Source organism: Lemur catta, chromosome 6, assembly GCF_020740605.2.
Source record: "Lemur catta isolate mLemCat1 chromosome 6, mLemCat1.pri, whole genome shotgun sequence".
Lineage (NCBI taxonomy): Eukaryota > Metazoa > Chordata > Mammalia > Primates > Lemuridae > Lemur > Lemur catta.
The window spans coordinates 35,382,709-35,398,158 of record NC_059133.1 but is presented as its reverse complement, the minus strand read 5'-3'; the positions used below and the strand labels follow the sequence as shown (position 1 = coordinate 35,398,158).

The window sequence follows — 15,450 nt, the reverse complement described above, 5'->3', positions numbered from 1 at the left end:
ATTATGTGATATCTCAAAGTAACCATTTCACTCATTTTTCTGTTTTTGATGAATATGAGAGGCAAACAAATGAATACACAAGGTATTTATACATAACAGTATAAATATGTTTTGTTTAAAATTCATTTTCTGCAAATCTAGCTATATATCCCTTCAAGGTATAGAAATTAGGAAATAGGAAATTTAAGTTAATTTTCTCAAGCAAGTGGTATGCTACACTGAAGTTCCAGTAACTCTTCTTATCTAAATGGTGAAATGATAAATGGGGTAAAATAGTTTTATTTGGGGCCAAAGTAGTTTTTTTTTTTTTTTTTTTGGTGGTCAAATTTAGCTTTTTCTCTTTCTATTGAAATGCTCACTGAATCTCTTAATTTTCTATAGAGTAACTACTCAAAAATGGTTTGTTAAATTTCTAAATTTAAATATTTGTAATTTCACATTATATTTATCTTTGAATGCACTGTAAAATTACAGGGTTTCTTTATGGCTATTTAAAGTCTGTGTAAATTACTTTTGCAAAACCAATTTTGCCTTTGTTCTCTGCATTGTTTTTATTTCCTGTAATGTAGTATTTTATTGATATATTCTTGGGTTTTATAATTCACCATTTTAAAGAATAAATTTCTATTTTCAAGATATTATTCAAATTCAGTAAAACATTCATGAACTAAAATGTATGCATATCAAATGAAAGTGTCACATCTCACCTTACAGTTTGTACTTTTTCACTGATTTAAATTTTTAAAATTTTGTAACTCCAAGCAAAAATCACTCAAATTTTTTTTTTTTAAAAATCATGATGTTATCATCACTGATTATTTAAAAAATTTTAAAAACTGTGGTAAAACCATATAATATAAAATTTGCTATTTAGACCATTTTTAAGTGTACAGAGTTCAGTATTGTTAACTGTATTCACATTGTTGTGCAACAGGTCCCTAGAACTTTTTCATCTTGCAAAATCAAAACTCCATACACACTGAACAACTTCCTTTTCTGCCCCCTACTCTCAGCCCTGGCAACCACAATTCTACTTTCAGTTTCTATGAATTTCACTCCTTTAAATATCTGAAGAAGTGGAATCCTATGGTACTTGTCGTTTTGTGACTACCTTATTTTACTTAGCATAATGTCCTTGCTTCTTGGATTTTAAAATTGTTTTTCCAAAGTAAAAATATCCTTTTAATTTTTCTCATTACAGTACTATAAGCTCATGTAATCATATCCAAAGTTCCTCTATAATTCTTCATCCCTCCACTCCCTAGATAAGTATCTTATTTGGTTACATAATATCGACATGAATGCACAAAATACCAATCTATACACATGTATTTTATTTAGTCTATTACCTACCAATAGAAATTTAGAGTGTTTTCAATTTTTTGCTTTGCAAGCAATGCTGCTATGAACACCATGTAGATTTATCTTTACATCCTTCATCTATATCTTTGGAAATAAATTTATAGAAGTGGAAGTACTAAAAGGGCATGGACATTTTCATACGGCTTCTGATTTGGATTGTTAAATTGATCTCCAAAAAAGATGAACTTATTATAGTCCCAAAACCTTGTAAGAAAATGCCTATTTCAATACTTATTATGACAAATATGAACATTATTAACTTTTGCCAATTTTCCTTTATTAATTGTTATGTTTCTTGTTATTGAGTTTAAAAGCATTTTCAAGCTTCTTGGCCACTTGTATTTCTTCTTTTGTAAAGTTTATAGATTTCATGTATTCTGCTCCCCATTTTTTTAACTGAGTCTCAAATACTAATCTTTTATATGTTATAAACGAGGGCTAAGATTATTTGTTTTTAAACTACATAAATATGTGTCTCCTAACTTTAATTAGGGTGTCTTTACTGTCACATTCCAGCTTTATATGTTTAAATAATTGAATCTGTTAATTTTTGCTTATAGCTTCTTGCCTTGGTGTTATACTTGCGTTAAATTTTGGATTTATTACTAATGTTCTTTGCATGCTAAATGAAATAGCTTAATAAAATCCATCCAGAAGCTTAATAAAAGCAAATCAAGGCCAGGCGAGGTGGTTCACACCTGTAATCTTAGCATTTTGAGAGGCTGAGGCAGGAAGACTGCTTCAGCTCAGGAGTTCGAGACCAACCTGAGCAAGAGCAAGACCCTGTCTCTACTAAAAATAGAAAAAAAAAAAAAAAATCAGCCAGCCATGGTGGCGCATGCCCGTAGTCCCAGCAACTTGGGGGGCTGAGGCAGGAATGTCGCTTTAGCCCAGGAGCTTGAGGTTGCTGTGAGCTAGGCTGACACCAGGGCGCTTTAGCCCTGGCAACAAAGTGAGACTGTCTCCAAAAAAAAAAAAAAAAAAAAAGCAAAGGCAAATCAAAATAACCAGAACAACAGAAGCCTTATTTTTAGAAATAATGAATAATAACATCATAAAGTAATTCAAATTATATGATAAAATTTTATCTTAATTTTCTTTTAATTTATATCTTGAGCTTCATAGGCAATTCAGAATTTTCAAGAAATTTTCAACGTCTTACAATTTACTTTTCTTTTAAACAAAAAAGCACATAAAAGAAAGTCATTTTTGAATGTGTTTAACTTGGATTCTATAAACTGTATAGAAGTTTTGTTATCAAACCCATTTTACATTATTTCAGAAAATGCATGTAAGAATTTTGCCACTCACACTTTTCACAGAAAAGTATGGGCTACTAGTTTTCAAAACAGAGCAGCACACTGGTCACTTTTGTGGTCTATTGTATAAGACATTGTGGGTGAGCATCCTACCTCCATTCTTTCTTTTCCCTATGGTACAGCTGTCACTAGGTTTAGGCGAAATGGTATGTAGCCCACGTTGGTAGCAAAATGACTGCACTAACACAGTGGTGGGCTCTGTCTGGCCTAAGCCAACTACAGTCCCATTCCCATGAGGTAAATCAGCCTGAGGATGAGGCTAGACATAGAGAATCGTATAATATAACCAGAGTACGATTACTTCTCTTTGTTTAATCCAGTTTGAGTTAAGTTTTCTGTTACTTATAACTGAAAGAATGCTAGCACAAAGCAAGATCTATACGACGTTCTATTTAAAAATGAACAAAAACTATTCAAATTGTTTGGATGAAGAAAACTTTTCTTCTTAGGAACAATGTTCTACTTAACCTTAATGTTATCTCTTGTAAAATTTTAACAGTAAAACTTAAATATAACATACATCGATATGTTTCAAAATGACAACTGTGGAAGCTAGAAAATCTCCCTCCCACTCCAGCTTGGTGGGAGGTGGGGTCTGTGTGATAAGGTCATGAGAAGCGTCAGCTGGGGCTGGTTTACTCATTTCCTCCCTCTTGTTTACCTGTCCATTGTCTTTCCTTGAACAATGGGAATTCATATAGGGTCCTACTGGAAAAGGAAGATTATGGATGAGTTGATAGAACAAAGGGAAATAGGTAAATGAGGGAAGTGGTGACAACTGATAGGCAGTGTTTAAGTAATAAAGCTTCCACCCTGCAAATAATATACCCTCAGAACTGATTCACACCTCAATCTGGCCATCTAAAGATAAAATAAAAGTAACTTTGGGGTCAAAATAGGCAAACTTGACCTTAAAAGTAATGGTCACAGTCATCTAGCACAGGTAACCACCTTTTGGTTACCTCACATTACTGTAAGTCACCTTGCTGACTAAAAGGAAATGTGATAGCTTTATGAGGAAGCCCCAAGTCAAAATGAAGACCGTAAAATTAACATGCTATTTCAGGATATATAATGCCAAGTTTAGAACTAACTCATGTACAATTCTATCCCTACAAGATTAGAGCTCTTTAAAGTATTTTAGCTTTCTGCACACCCAAACAACAGGAAATGGGGGGGAGGGGTTTAAAAAAAAAAAAAAGGTAAGAGGGAGGAAACTTTTACCCCTTGCTAGTTATGCAGCCTGAGGTCCTTCATCAGTCTTGGGCGGTGGAGTGGGGAAATGCCTTTTTCAGAAAATTTATGGGAAGATTAGGTGTGATTATGAATATAAAAGTCCTTTGGAAACTCTAAATTTTTTAAACATATGTAAAGAAAGCCAAAGAGGTCTATCTTCTACAGAATGTAACTTTCTCATATACAGAAATAAAAATCTGAGCCTACTACTTCTGGTTTTCCACTACTTCTGAGTACTCTTTATTTTCCTTTGGTCCAGAATACTATTCCCTTTTTTGCTTTTTCTCTTCAACTCTGAAGGTTAAATTACATACAATAAATTACATCCACCCAGAGTGTGCAATTTGATGAGTTTTGACAGTTGTATATAGCCATAAAACCACCACTACAATCAAGATTTAGAACACTTTCATCACCTCTAAAACATTCCTTGTGCCCCTTTCCAGTTCTTCCAATCCTGATCCCCAGCCACCACTGCTATTGTATCCCCAGGATATAGGTAAAGTATGCAATAACTGTTTTGTATGAATAAATATAATTAAACACAATTAAAAAATAATCCTTAAAAATTATGATTATTTCACAACACAAAAAGTAATGCTATTTACCTGAGTTTCTTTCTTATTAGATCCCTCTTCTGTATCTGATTGTTGTTCTTGTTCATTTTCATCACTCTAAAAATAGATTGCCAATTTATTTTAGGAAAGGAAAGAGATTTCAAACAGTTGACATTTAAGAACATTAGGGCTTTTCCAATTTAAAATGACTCTTCAGAAAAATACACCAAGAAATGGATTAAAAGAAAAACTGATTTTTAAGTGGGAGTCTTTCTACACTATTTAGAGAATACCCACTTTGTTGGCATGGCACAATCTAAGTAGGTTAGTGTATATTGTAAAGAAAGACCACCTATCTAACATGTAGGAAACACATTTGTATTGGGGATGAGGAAGCTGAAGGCTTACTTAACATGAGAAAGAGAGAAGAAGATATTCCACTTTATATTATGATACTGCACACACTTTACTAGTCAATAAAAGTACTTTTTAGCCACTCAACTATAATGAGGCAGGAAAAATATTAATAAATTCATTATTTTAAGTAAGAAAAGCTAGATTCACTAAGCTTGGCAAGATTTCTGCAACAGTTCTACTATGTTTAGGTGGTTTCTTCATCTAGAAATTTCTTGGGAGGTTAAAGTACACCAAATAGAAAATCAAGGTCTCAGTAGGCTAAAAGTTTAGAATCCCAAACTATGGCAATATGTTATTAGAAGGCTTTGAAAATCTCAAGAAAAGCCTTAATGGATTAAAGGGAAATTTGCATTCAAACTTATCTGGCTAAGGTGCACTATAAAAATACCACAGCCTTTAAACCAGAAAAACCTAGTTTCATATTAGTGTTTTCAGCAGTGTGACTTAAGGCAAACTATTTAAATTTTTTTGAGTCAAAATTACCTGATCTATAATAGTTTACAGAATTGTTCTAAGGATTAGAGATAATTTTTATACAAGGTACCATTTTGGTAGCTAACAAAAATGATACATGAACTTACTAAGTAAACAGGAGAAATCAGTGTTGCTGCTGCTGCTGTTAGTATTGTTTATTATTAATTCCATGTTATGAACTGATTGTTTTTATGCATTACAGTACCATGCACTACCCTTTCTTTCACTGAGCCTTTGGGTCTTTTCGTATATTGTCTGCTACAGGTTCAAACATGTGACTATGAAGGAATAGGGAAACCTGTGTTTTGATGGCTGATTAGAAATCCATTCAATGCTGGCTCAGATTAAAAACATGGGCATTGTCAGTTATGGATCTGAGGAAGGATCTTTATAATGATGGTCAAGTGCATGACTCCAGAAAGTGGTCTTTTAAAGGAAGAACTGGTCTAAATAAGATTCAGGAAAAATGAATACTAAATAATAATATTGCTTTGCCTATGAAATTCCTAACACATATGAGTTATTAAAAAGATGAGATGATTTTAAATAATAACAGTAATTAAATGTTAGGATGCTAAGAATGTGAGGTTTTATTTTACTATTAAAATGTTACTGCAAAATTAAAATCAACCAGACATTATGTACTTCCTGAAGGAGGAACAAAGTATCCTGCCAAAAGAATACCGAGGCCAGGCACGGTGGCTCGTGCCTGTAATCCTAGCATTTTGGGAGATTGAGGCAGGAAGGCTGCCTGAGGCCAGGAGTTTGTGACCAGCCTTAGCAACATAAAAATTAGGTGGGCACGGTTACACATGCCTGTAGTCCCAGCTACTGGGGTTGAGGATGGCAGATACCTTGAGTCCAGGAGTTTGAGCTTCCAGTGAGCTATGATAATGCCACTACACTTTAGCCCAGGTAACAGAGCAAGACTTTGTCTCAAAACAAAACAAAACAAAAAACCCCCCAAAATCAGCCCTGCAGAACCAGAATCTAACCAATCCTCTAGCTCTAACTACTGATTTATAGAAATATAAAAAACAGAGGAATGTGTTAAACTATACTTCAGGGATGTGATAACTCAATTCCTTCAAAAATAATTTTAAGGAAAAAAAAATGAGAGGAAGGGAGAATCTTATTGATTTTAAAGGAGGCTTTAAAGAAATAATTAATCATAATGTATGTTCCTTATTTAGTTTCCAAATAAACTAGTAAACTATAAAGCTACAACCACAAACCACTTTCGGCATATATCAGTCAACTAGAAATTAAACCTGACTGGATAATTGACATGAAAGATTTACTGTTAATTTATTTAACAATATATCTTTATATATAGTTTTTAAAAAATTTTTAATTTTTATTTATTTTTTTACACAGGACACAATTCTTGTTTCAGATATATATATAGTTTTAATAATTTTTAAGAGGGAGTCCTTATCTCTTAGGATACACATTAAAACATTTGTTGATAAAATGTTATGTCTAGGGTTTTCTTCTAAATAATATGGGAGATGGGGAAGTTGTAGGGATTTAGCTGAAACCAGGGATACTTGGGGTGGGGTCATTATACTATTCTGTTAATTCTGTACAGTATATGTTTGAATTTTTCTATATTAAACACTAAAAGAAAAATAGGAATCTATTTTTCTATTTTCTCCATCTGTTCTTCCTTTATTTCTCCTTTCTTGTCATTTATGTATTATTTTATTTTCCTTCTCCTTTGAACTATTTTTTTATAGCCACATGCACCCTTGATTCAAAGTCTAACATACATGAGTACTTTGTCCAAATCATGGACAATGTGAGGATATTAAAACTCTATAATTTCATTTAATACTTTCTCAGGTTTTGTGCTATTGTTTTCATATATTTTAGCTTTTTACATATTTTAAACTGCATATAACACAATGTTACTTATGGTACATTTAATTAAATAGAATGAAAATAAAATAAAACACTGCAATTAAAAGATAAAAAAGTGTTCAGAAAAAATCTGACCTAAATATATTGTTTATGAGAAAAACACAGATAAGTTGAAAATAAACGCAGAGAAAAGATACATTATATGAAGACTAATAATACAAAAAAAGCATTCCAAAAAATCAGACTTTAAGGTAAAACATTATTAGAGATAAAAAGGAATATACAGTGAGATAAGGGTTAGATTAACAGGAAGACAGATGATCCCATGTTCTCTCAACAGAAGAATGGATACAATTAGAGATTAAAAGAAATGTTTTAGGCTGGGCGTGGTGGCTCGTGCCTGTAATCCTAGCACTCTGGGATGCTGAGGCAGGTGGATTGCTCAAGGTCAGGAGTTCGAGACCAGCCTGAGCGAGACCCCGTCTCTACTAAAAATAGAAATAAAAAATTATCTGGACAACTAAAAATATATATAGAAAAAATTAGTTGGGCATGGTGGCGCATGCCTGTAGTCCCAGCTACTCGGGAGGCTGAGGCAGTAGGATCGCTTGAGCCCAGGAGTTTGAGGTTGCTGTGAGCTAGGCTGACGCCACGGCACTCACTCTAGCCCGGGCAACAAAGCAAGACTCTGTCTCAAAAAAAAAAAAAAGAAAGAAATGTTTTTACAGTAATCAAACTAAGTATACTGCTATATACAACAACACAGCTATGTCCAATAAACATAATACTGAGTTATGAAATCTACAGTTCTATTTATATGCTCTTCAGAAACAGGAATAGTTAACCATGGTGTTAGAAATCAGATACTAGTTAGCTTTGAAAATGAGAATGACAGGGATTAAGTGGGAGAATCTGGGGGCATCTATAGTGCTGTTTTGTTATCATTCTGACTGGTGATTCCACAGATATGTTCCCATTGTGCTAATTCATTAAACTGTACATTTATGAATTATGTTTCTGCATGTCATACTTCAATAAAAGGTTTACTTTAAAAACTGGAAAAAAAAGAGGATCAAAAAAGGGGCCAAATTATATTTGTTCTTCTGTAGTTACATGTTGTATTGAAACAGTATAAATTTCACATTAACAGTCATATCCTACAGTTCTTCTTTCTCTTATATGAATAGCAATGTCAGGTATATAATCAGCGATCAGGGCAAAAACCTCATTTCTTATAGGATAATTGTTATTTGGTAAGTAAATGATTGCTTCTATCCAGTATCCTTTGATATAGAAATAATTCTGTTACGTAGATCTTATAATAATATTTGTGAACATGAAATTAAATGTAAAACATCTTTTAGGAATCTCTAAAATAAAGGAGTTTAGTAAAGGAGCAATTTAGCTATTACGAGCTGCAGCCATTGTTATTTTATTCCAAAATTAGGTCAGAGCTCCTCCTTTTAAGTAGTACCAAAAATCTAAGTTGTTACCATCCTTACAAAGAACTTTTCTTATTTAACAACTCGACTCAGGAAACATAGTGATGATCTAAGTAATATATAATCTGAGGCATACAAGAAATTATTAGTATGTACTTTTGGGAACATGAAGCATACTATGAAGTAGTTATATTGGAATAGGTTCTCACATCTTGTGTCCAAAATGAAACTCCTGTAGATCTTCTTTTCTCTCTTGGTCGACGTCGTTCTCTGATTGATTTAGGTTGTGATTTATCTTCTCCTTCTTTTTCCTCTTCTTTTTTTTCTCCTTCTGTTAAGGATTACAATGAAACACATGATAGCAATGTATCTTGACAGTATTTTGCAAGGTAACTGCATAAACAATTCTAAGTCAAATTACTTTGTGAAACCTTCTAAATTTCCCTAATCAGAATTAATTTTTCCCCCTTCTCGGTGTTCCTGATTTAAACATGACTTAAACATGTATTTCTATTTCCCGATAGATACGTTCTTGAAGGTCACAAGAACTAATTATCTTCATAGTCCTAGTGCCTAAAATAAAAATTTTGCTCAAAAGACACAAATATTTGATGAATTAAAAATAATGAAATCCTATGAGAGGAACAGGGCTCCAGTTATTAATTTCTGATAAGAAAATAGTTAATATAACTGAAGCTAACATTCTACAGAAGAAAACAGTTCTTAATGATGGAATAGCTAGTAGGAATCATACAAATTTATCAGTTTCTGCTTCTACTATTGCCAGTCTTCACTTGGCAGTGATACAGTATTTATTTCATTTCTATTAGATTGTATTTAAGAGCAAATCCTGTTCTTCTGGAAAATATATTTATCTTTTATTAAAAACAAATCAACATAAAAATGTTAGTTTTAAGATTTGTTTTCCTTCTGGGGCAGTTAAAATGGCTTCAGGCTTACATACTAGAAGAATATTAGGGACTCTGAATATGCTAAAAATAAAGACACATATTCAACAAAAATGATTTAAAAAAAAAACTATTGTGTTCTTAGCAAAGAGTCACAGCAAAAGACACCCCAAAATTATAGTATTAAGAAAGATTTTTAAAGTTGTTTTCAGAATCAATTGAGAGCAACAATCTGAAACTCCAATGCCTGTAGTAGCCATCCAGGTAATATAAATGGGCAAATGGGCCAGGACAGGGGTATAGGGGCTGCTACTACTTAACTCTAGCCAATTGTTGATACGCAAGAATTCAGACCTAGTGTTGGGAAATCTTTCAAATTTTCAAGAAAAGCCAAAACTCCAAAGTTTTATGTGAATATCCCTAATTTTAAATGTTAGTTCAAAATTTTTACAAACACTATGAAGGCCTCACACATAGTGGTTTAAAGAACTAAAACATCTCAATGACCAACATTAAGACAATCTAGCTGGAAATTGAGGAAAAGTTAATTTTCTGACGTTTATCCAATAAGATTACTGATATTACCACGACTACTACTGTGAGATTTAACTTTTAAAATATAAAATGCCTATAATTAGAGATAATTTTATTTAGTACTCATATCTGATTTAAAGTAGGAATTAATTAGAATTTAAATAGAAAGTTTTTATCAAATAATAGGAATTGGTAATAGCATCAATGTGCCAGCATATAGCTGGAAAAAAGATCTATTTTTCTTCCTTTCTTTTTTATTTCAGAATATTATGGGGGTACAAATATTTTGGTAGAAATCTATATTTCAAGAAATAAGCATAAAAAATTTTGTTTCAGCAAGGACAATACATGTATTAAGTGATTTTACTTTAGAACAATTTCATACACACACACACACACACACACACACACACACATTTGAAAGATATGATCTATACAGCAGGCAAGAAATAGATTAAAGCACTGGAAAAGTACTATAATAATAAACTGCTCCTAGGAATAGTTATCTCTACCAGTTCTTCTATGTTGACTTTTCCTTGTGGGTCATGAAGATTTTTGTGAAGTACTAAGTTATAAAGATATTCATATCAACTCAGACCATATCATTTTCTACTTTTGTTTTCTACTTTTCTCATTCTCAATCATCATATTCTGTTTAGGTTGAATAAGTCACAGGTTAGGATGTTGTTCCTTTTCTGTTGAACTATTTATTTAGGAAAAACTAATTCAAAGGACTATCTGAAGGAAAAAAAAGTGTTTTTAAAATTTGGTCTTCTTACCTCTTTCATTTTCTTTTGTTAATCCTCTGGAGTAAGCAGAAGTTACACCTACAAGACTATTTGGTCTGTTTAGTTGACTTGAAGTATACAGTGAACTGCTCATAGTAGAAAGTGAAGAGGATGAAGTGGTTGAACTTGAAGTTGATACTGGCCTGTAACGCTGATAAGTCTGTGAAACATTAAAATTAAAACCCATTTGAAATATTAAACACAATTAAAAACACATACAACACTTAAAAATTCATTTCAAAGGAAAAGTAATGTTCTCATCATTCCAAAGCAATTCAGATGTCCAGGTAAAATCCTTTTGAGTATTTTGTATTTGGTTTGTTGATATATAAATCTGTTATATATTGAGAATCGTAATAATTATTCATACCATTTGATCCAGCTGTGTTGCTGATATATTATTACCTCATCATATGTTCTAGAGTACTTTTGCTTATATTCATCTTCTCTAGATGTTTCTGACTCCTTCTTGTCTTCTTGCTTTTCTTTATCCTGTTTTTCTTTTTCTTCTTTTTCTTTTTCTTCATTTTCTTGTTCTCTGGTTCGAGTAGAACGACTTCTTCCTATTGTTTTTTCAGCTTCCTGAAGATCAGTCAATGTCACCCCCTGCACACCAAAAAAGATAAACTTAATTATGACATGCATTAAAGCTTGTTTCAAAGGAATATTTTAGAAATAGATATATAAAATATGAATGTACTAAGGCTCAGGTGGGGGGATCACCTGAGGCCAGGAGTTCAAGATCAGCCTGGGAAACACAGCAAGACCCTCTTTTTTTTTTATTTTTTATTTTTTTGAGACAGAGTCTCCATCTGTCACCGGGGCTAAAGTACCATGGTATGAGCCTAGCTCACAGCAACCTCAGACTCCTGGGCTCAAGTGATTCTCCTGCCTCAGCCTCCTGGACAGCTGGGATTACAGGTGCAGTACCACACCCAGATAATGTTTCTATTTTTAGTAGAGACAGGGTCTCGCTCTTGCTCAGGCTGGTCTCGAACTTCTGACCTTAAGCAATCCTCCCACCTGATTATAGGCAAGAGCCACTGTGACCAGCCCAGACCCTATCTCTTAAAAGAAGAAAATTAGCTGGGCACAGTGGTGTGCGTCTGTAGTCCTAGCAACTCAGGAGTCTGAGACAGGAGGATCACTTGAGCCCAATATTTTAAGGCTGTAGTGAACTATGATTGCATCACTGAACTCCAGCTTGGGTGAAAGAGTGAAACCCCATCTCATTCATTCTTTCATTCATTCACTCATTTATTCATTCTCAAATAGGTAAATGAGAACATATTAAAAGTCAAATATGCATGTTTGTAAACTGAAACAGAATTTTTGCTCAGCAAATTACATTCATTCTATGAAAAATCACTATGAGCAAGCACAACGATAGACATTGGGAAAGACATAAATGTATATAAGAAATTATCTCTGTATTCATAAATGAACAAAATAGCAAAAGAGATGACAGAAATACTATATAAATATGAATGTTCCCAAAAAGTTCAAAGAAGGGAGGAAGAACCAATAAGTACATTGTTTTTTTGTTGTTGTTTTTGAGACAGGGTCACCCAGGCTAGAGAGTGATGGCATCATCATAGCTCACTGTAACCTCAAACTCCAGGTCTCAAGCAATCCTCCTGCCTCAGGCTCCCGGAGTGCTAGGATTAGAGGCATGAGCCACTCTGACTGGTCTATGCTGTTTATACATTATACGTATTTATGTTTATATATGTATGTGATGCATGATAACTGTTAAGGCTTAATAGACATTTCAGTGAAGAAATAACTTTTTTTTTTTTTTGAGACAGAGTCTCGCTCTGTTGCCCAGGCTAGAGTGAGTGCTGTGGCGTCAGCCTAGCTCACAGCAACCTCAAACTCCTGGACTTAAGCAATCCTACTGCCTCAGCCTCCCAAGTAGCTGGGACTACAGGTATGCCCCACCATGCCCGGCTAATTTTTTTTTCTATATATATTTTTAGTTGTCCAGATAATTTCTTTCTATTTTTAGTAGAGACGGGGTCTCACTCTTGCTCAGGCTGGTCTCGAACTCCTGACCTCGAGCGATCCGCCCGCCTCGGCCTCCCAGAGTGCTAGGATTACAGGCGTGAGCCACCACGCCCGGCCTAAGAAATAACTTTTTAAGGTAGACTTTGACATAGGTTAGATTTCAAGAAGTGAAAAGTACAAAGACAGAAAAAGTATGGTAAGACTCCAGCAAATAGTTCAGCTTGAAAGCTAAGTAATGATAAGGATCAAACAGCTGAATCTATACTGTTGAGCTCCTTAACTGTAGGAAAGGAAAGACACAAAGTATTTGTCATATATATCATACTTAGAATGGCAAGGAGGAGGTAAGGTGATAATAACTAGCCTGTGTGATATTTTTTCTTACACTTGCACATTAGCTGCTTGATATACCTAATACAAGACACCAATTCCCTCCCCCCTACTTCCAAATATTCACAGAACTGTTCAATAATTATTAGACATTACATATGATTAATTCATTCTAACACTTATCAAATACACTGTGTCACCCACTGTATTAGGAATGAGGATAAAAAAATCAATACTCAAAAAAAGTAAAGGCCTATAGCTAATTAGATGAAATATAATAGTAATAGTGTAACCATAATCAAAAGGCTATATAGGAGGATTACAAGAGCAACTGTTACCTTTTAAGGTTTACTCACACTATATACTGACATCAGTATTTACAGAGTAAAGTGAAAAGTAGAAAAGTAATTTATTTGTACATATTAAGTATATATATATTTCATATACTATTTATATAAGTTTTATGTATTATATACATTAAATATACCTGGGTTGACCTTCTAGACTGTCTTGCTTGTCTAGATCTTGCTTTTCTTTGGGATTCAGATTCTTCATCCCTAACAGGAGTGAGGTATGATCTACAGTAATAAATAAAAATTGTTAGTTAAAGATACAATACCTGTGAATGTAAATATACATCAATGTGTGTGAACAAAACATACAAGTTTAGCATTTCAGTGGGTTTTAAAAAAAAGTCTTCGGAAAACGGTCAGACACACTCTGAAATTCAATAATGCAATGTGATCATTTCTTTTCAGATTGGAACTAATTATATTTTCATATACCACATTTTAAGTTCTTCCTATTTTTTTTTTTTTGAGACAGAGTCTCATTCTGTTGCCCGGGCTAGAGTGCCATGGCGTCAGCCTAGCTCACAGCAACCTCAAACTCCTGGGCTCAAACAATCCTCCTGCCTCAGCCTCCGAGTAGCTGGGACTACAGACATGCACCACCATGCCCAGCTAATTTTTTTCTATATATATTTTTAGTTGGCCAGATAATTTCTTTCTATTTTTAGTAGAGACGGGGTCTGGCTCTTGCTCAGGCTGATCTCGAACTCCTGAGCTCAAACGATCCTTCTGCCTTGGCCTCTCAGAGTGCTAGGATTACAGGCATGAGCCACCGTGCCCAGCCCCTAACTACATTTTTTTATCATGTAGTTTAATTTTAAGAAGGATCCACATTTTAAAAAGAAACTAAGAGAACTGAAGATTAAAACTTTTAGCTCTGCCTGGGAGTGGCTCACGCCTGTAATCCTAGCACTGTGGGTGGTCAAGATAGGAGGATCCCTTGAGGTTAGCAGTTTGAGACCAGCCTAAGTAAGCAACACAGTGAGATCCTATCTCTACAAGACACAGAAAAATTAGCCTGGCGGAGTGCCACGAGCCTGTAGTCCCAGCTACTCCGGAAACTTAGGTAGGAGGATTGCTTGAGCCCATGAGTTTTAGTTTGCAGTGAGCTATGACGGTGCTACTGCACTCTAGTAGTCTGGGCAAGAGAGCAAGATCCTGTCTTCAAAAAAAAAAAAAAAAAATTAGCTCCATTGAAAAAGGTAGAAACATTTCATTTAGCAAAAGCCTGATTAACCAGAATGGATAGGGAGTAAATTTTTTATTTGTTTTTAACTGAGGAAGCTCTCCTTCCCTAGTTCCCAAAACACCTCAAAAAAGTGATAATCTAACCTCTGCTTTGAAGCAATTCATTCAATATTAGTTCTCCAGTTTGTCCTAAACTTGAGTTAAAATTTACTTATTAGTCCCATTCATGGGCAAAAGTTCTACTTTTTTTTTTTTTTAAAGACCTACTAAAAAGCGGCTTTAAATTCTTCTCTACTTACAGTATTTTCAAATATTGGAAGACAGGTATCAAATTCCTTTCTAAATCTTTTATTCTCTAGCATACCCAGTCCTAATTCCTTGAATCATTCCTCTTAGTCCCTGTTTTGGTTCCCTGTAATACCATCTTAGATGATATATGAAGTATCTGACCACATACAGATTGTCAGTGTCCTCTTTCAGTACAATGGTTGGGATGAATACAACTATCAGGCTATGGTATAACGAATGAGCAGCGCATAGCACTCCCTGTATTCTTGTCAGTGTGCTTTTATAAATGATGTTTTTGGCAGACATCATACTCTTGTTCATACTTTGAGTTCTCTAAATATTCAAGTGTTTTTATACATGAACAGTTTTTAAACTAGCATCTTACTT

General features: G+C 33.9%; 1 protein-coding gene across 6 annotated transcripts in view; it reads right to left on the bottom strand.

The window, feature by feature from the left end:
* PPP1R12A (protein phosphatase 1 regulatory subunit 12A) overlaps nt 1–15,450 on the bottom strand; it is a 140,381-nt gene that overhangs the window by 14,678 nt on the left and 110,253 nt on the right. For all 6 annotated transcript variants that reach the window (XM_045553307.1, XM_045553312.1, XM_045553308.1 and 3 more), the window contains 5 exons: nt 13,725–13,815; nt 11,306–11,506; nt 10,892–11,060; nt 8,880–9,001; nt 4,526–4,591 (listed from right to left, as the gene is read on the bottom strand). In XM_045553307.1, coding sequence (XP_045409263.1) covers nt 4,526–4,591; nt 8,880–9,001; nt 10,892–11,060; nt 11,306–11,506; nt 13,725–13,815 — 649 coding nt within the window. The remainder of the gene's footprint in view (nt 1–4,525; nt 4,592–8,879; nt 9,002–10,891; nt 11,061–11,305; nt 11,507–13,724; nt 13,816–15,450) is intronic.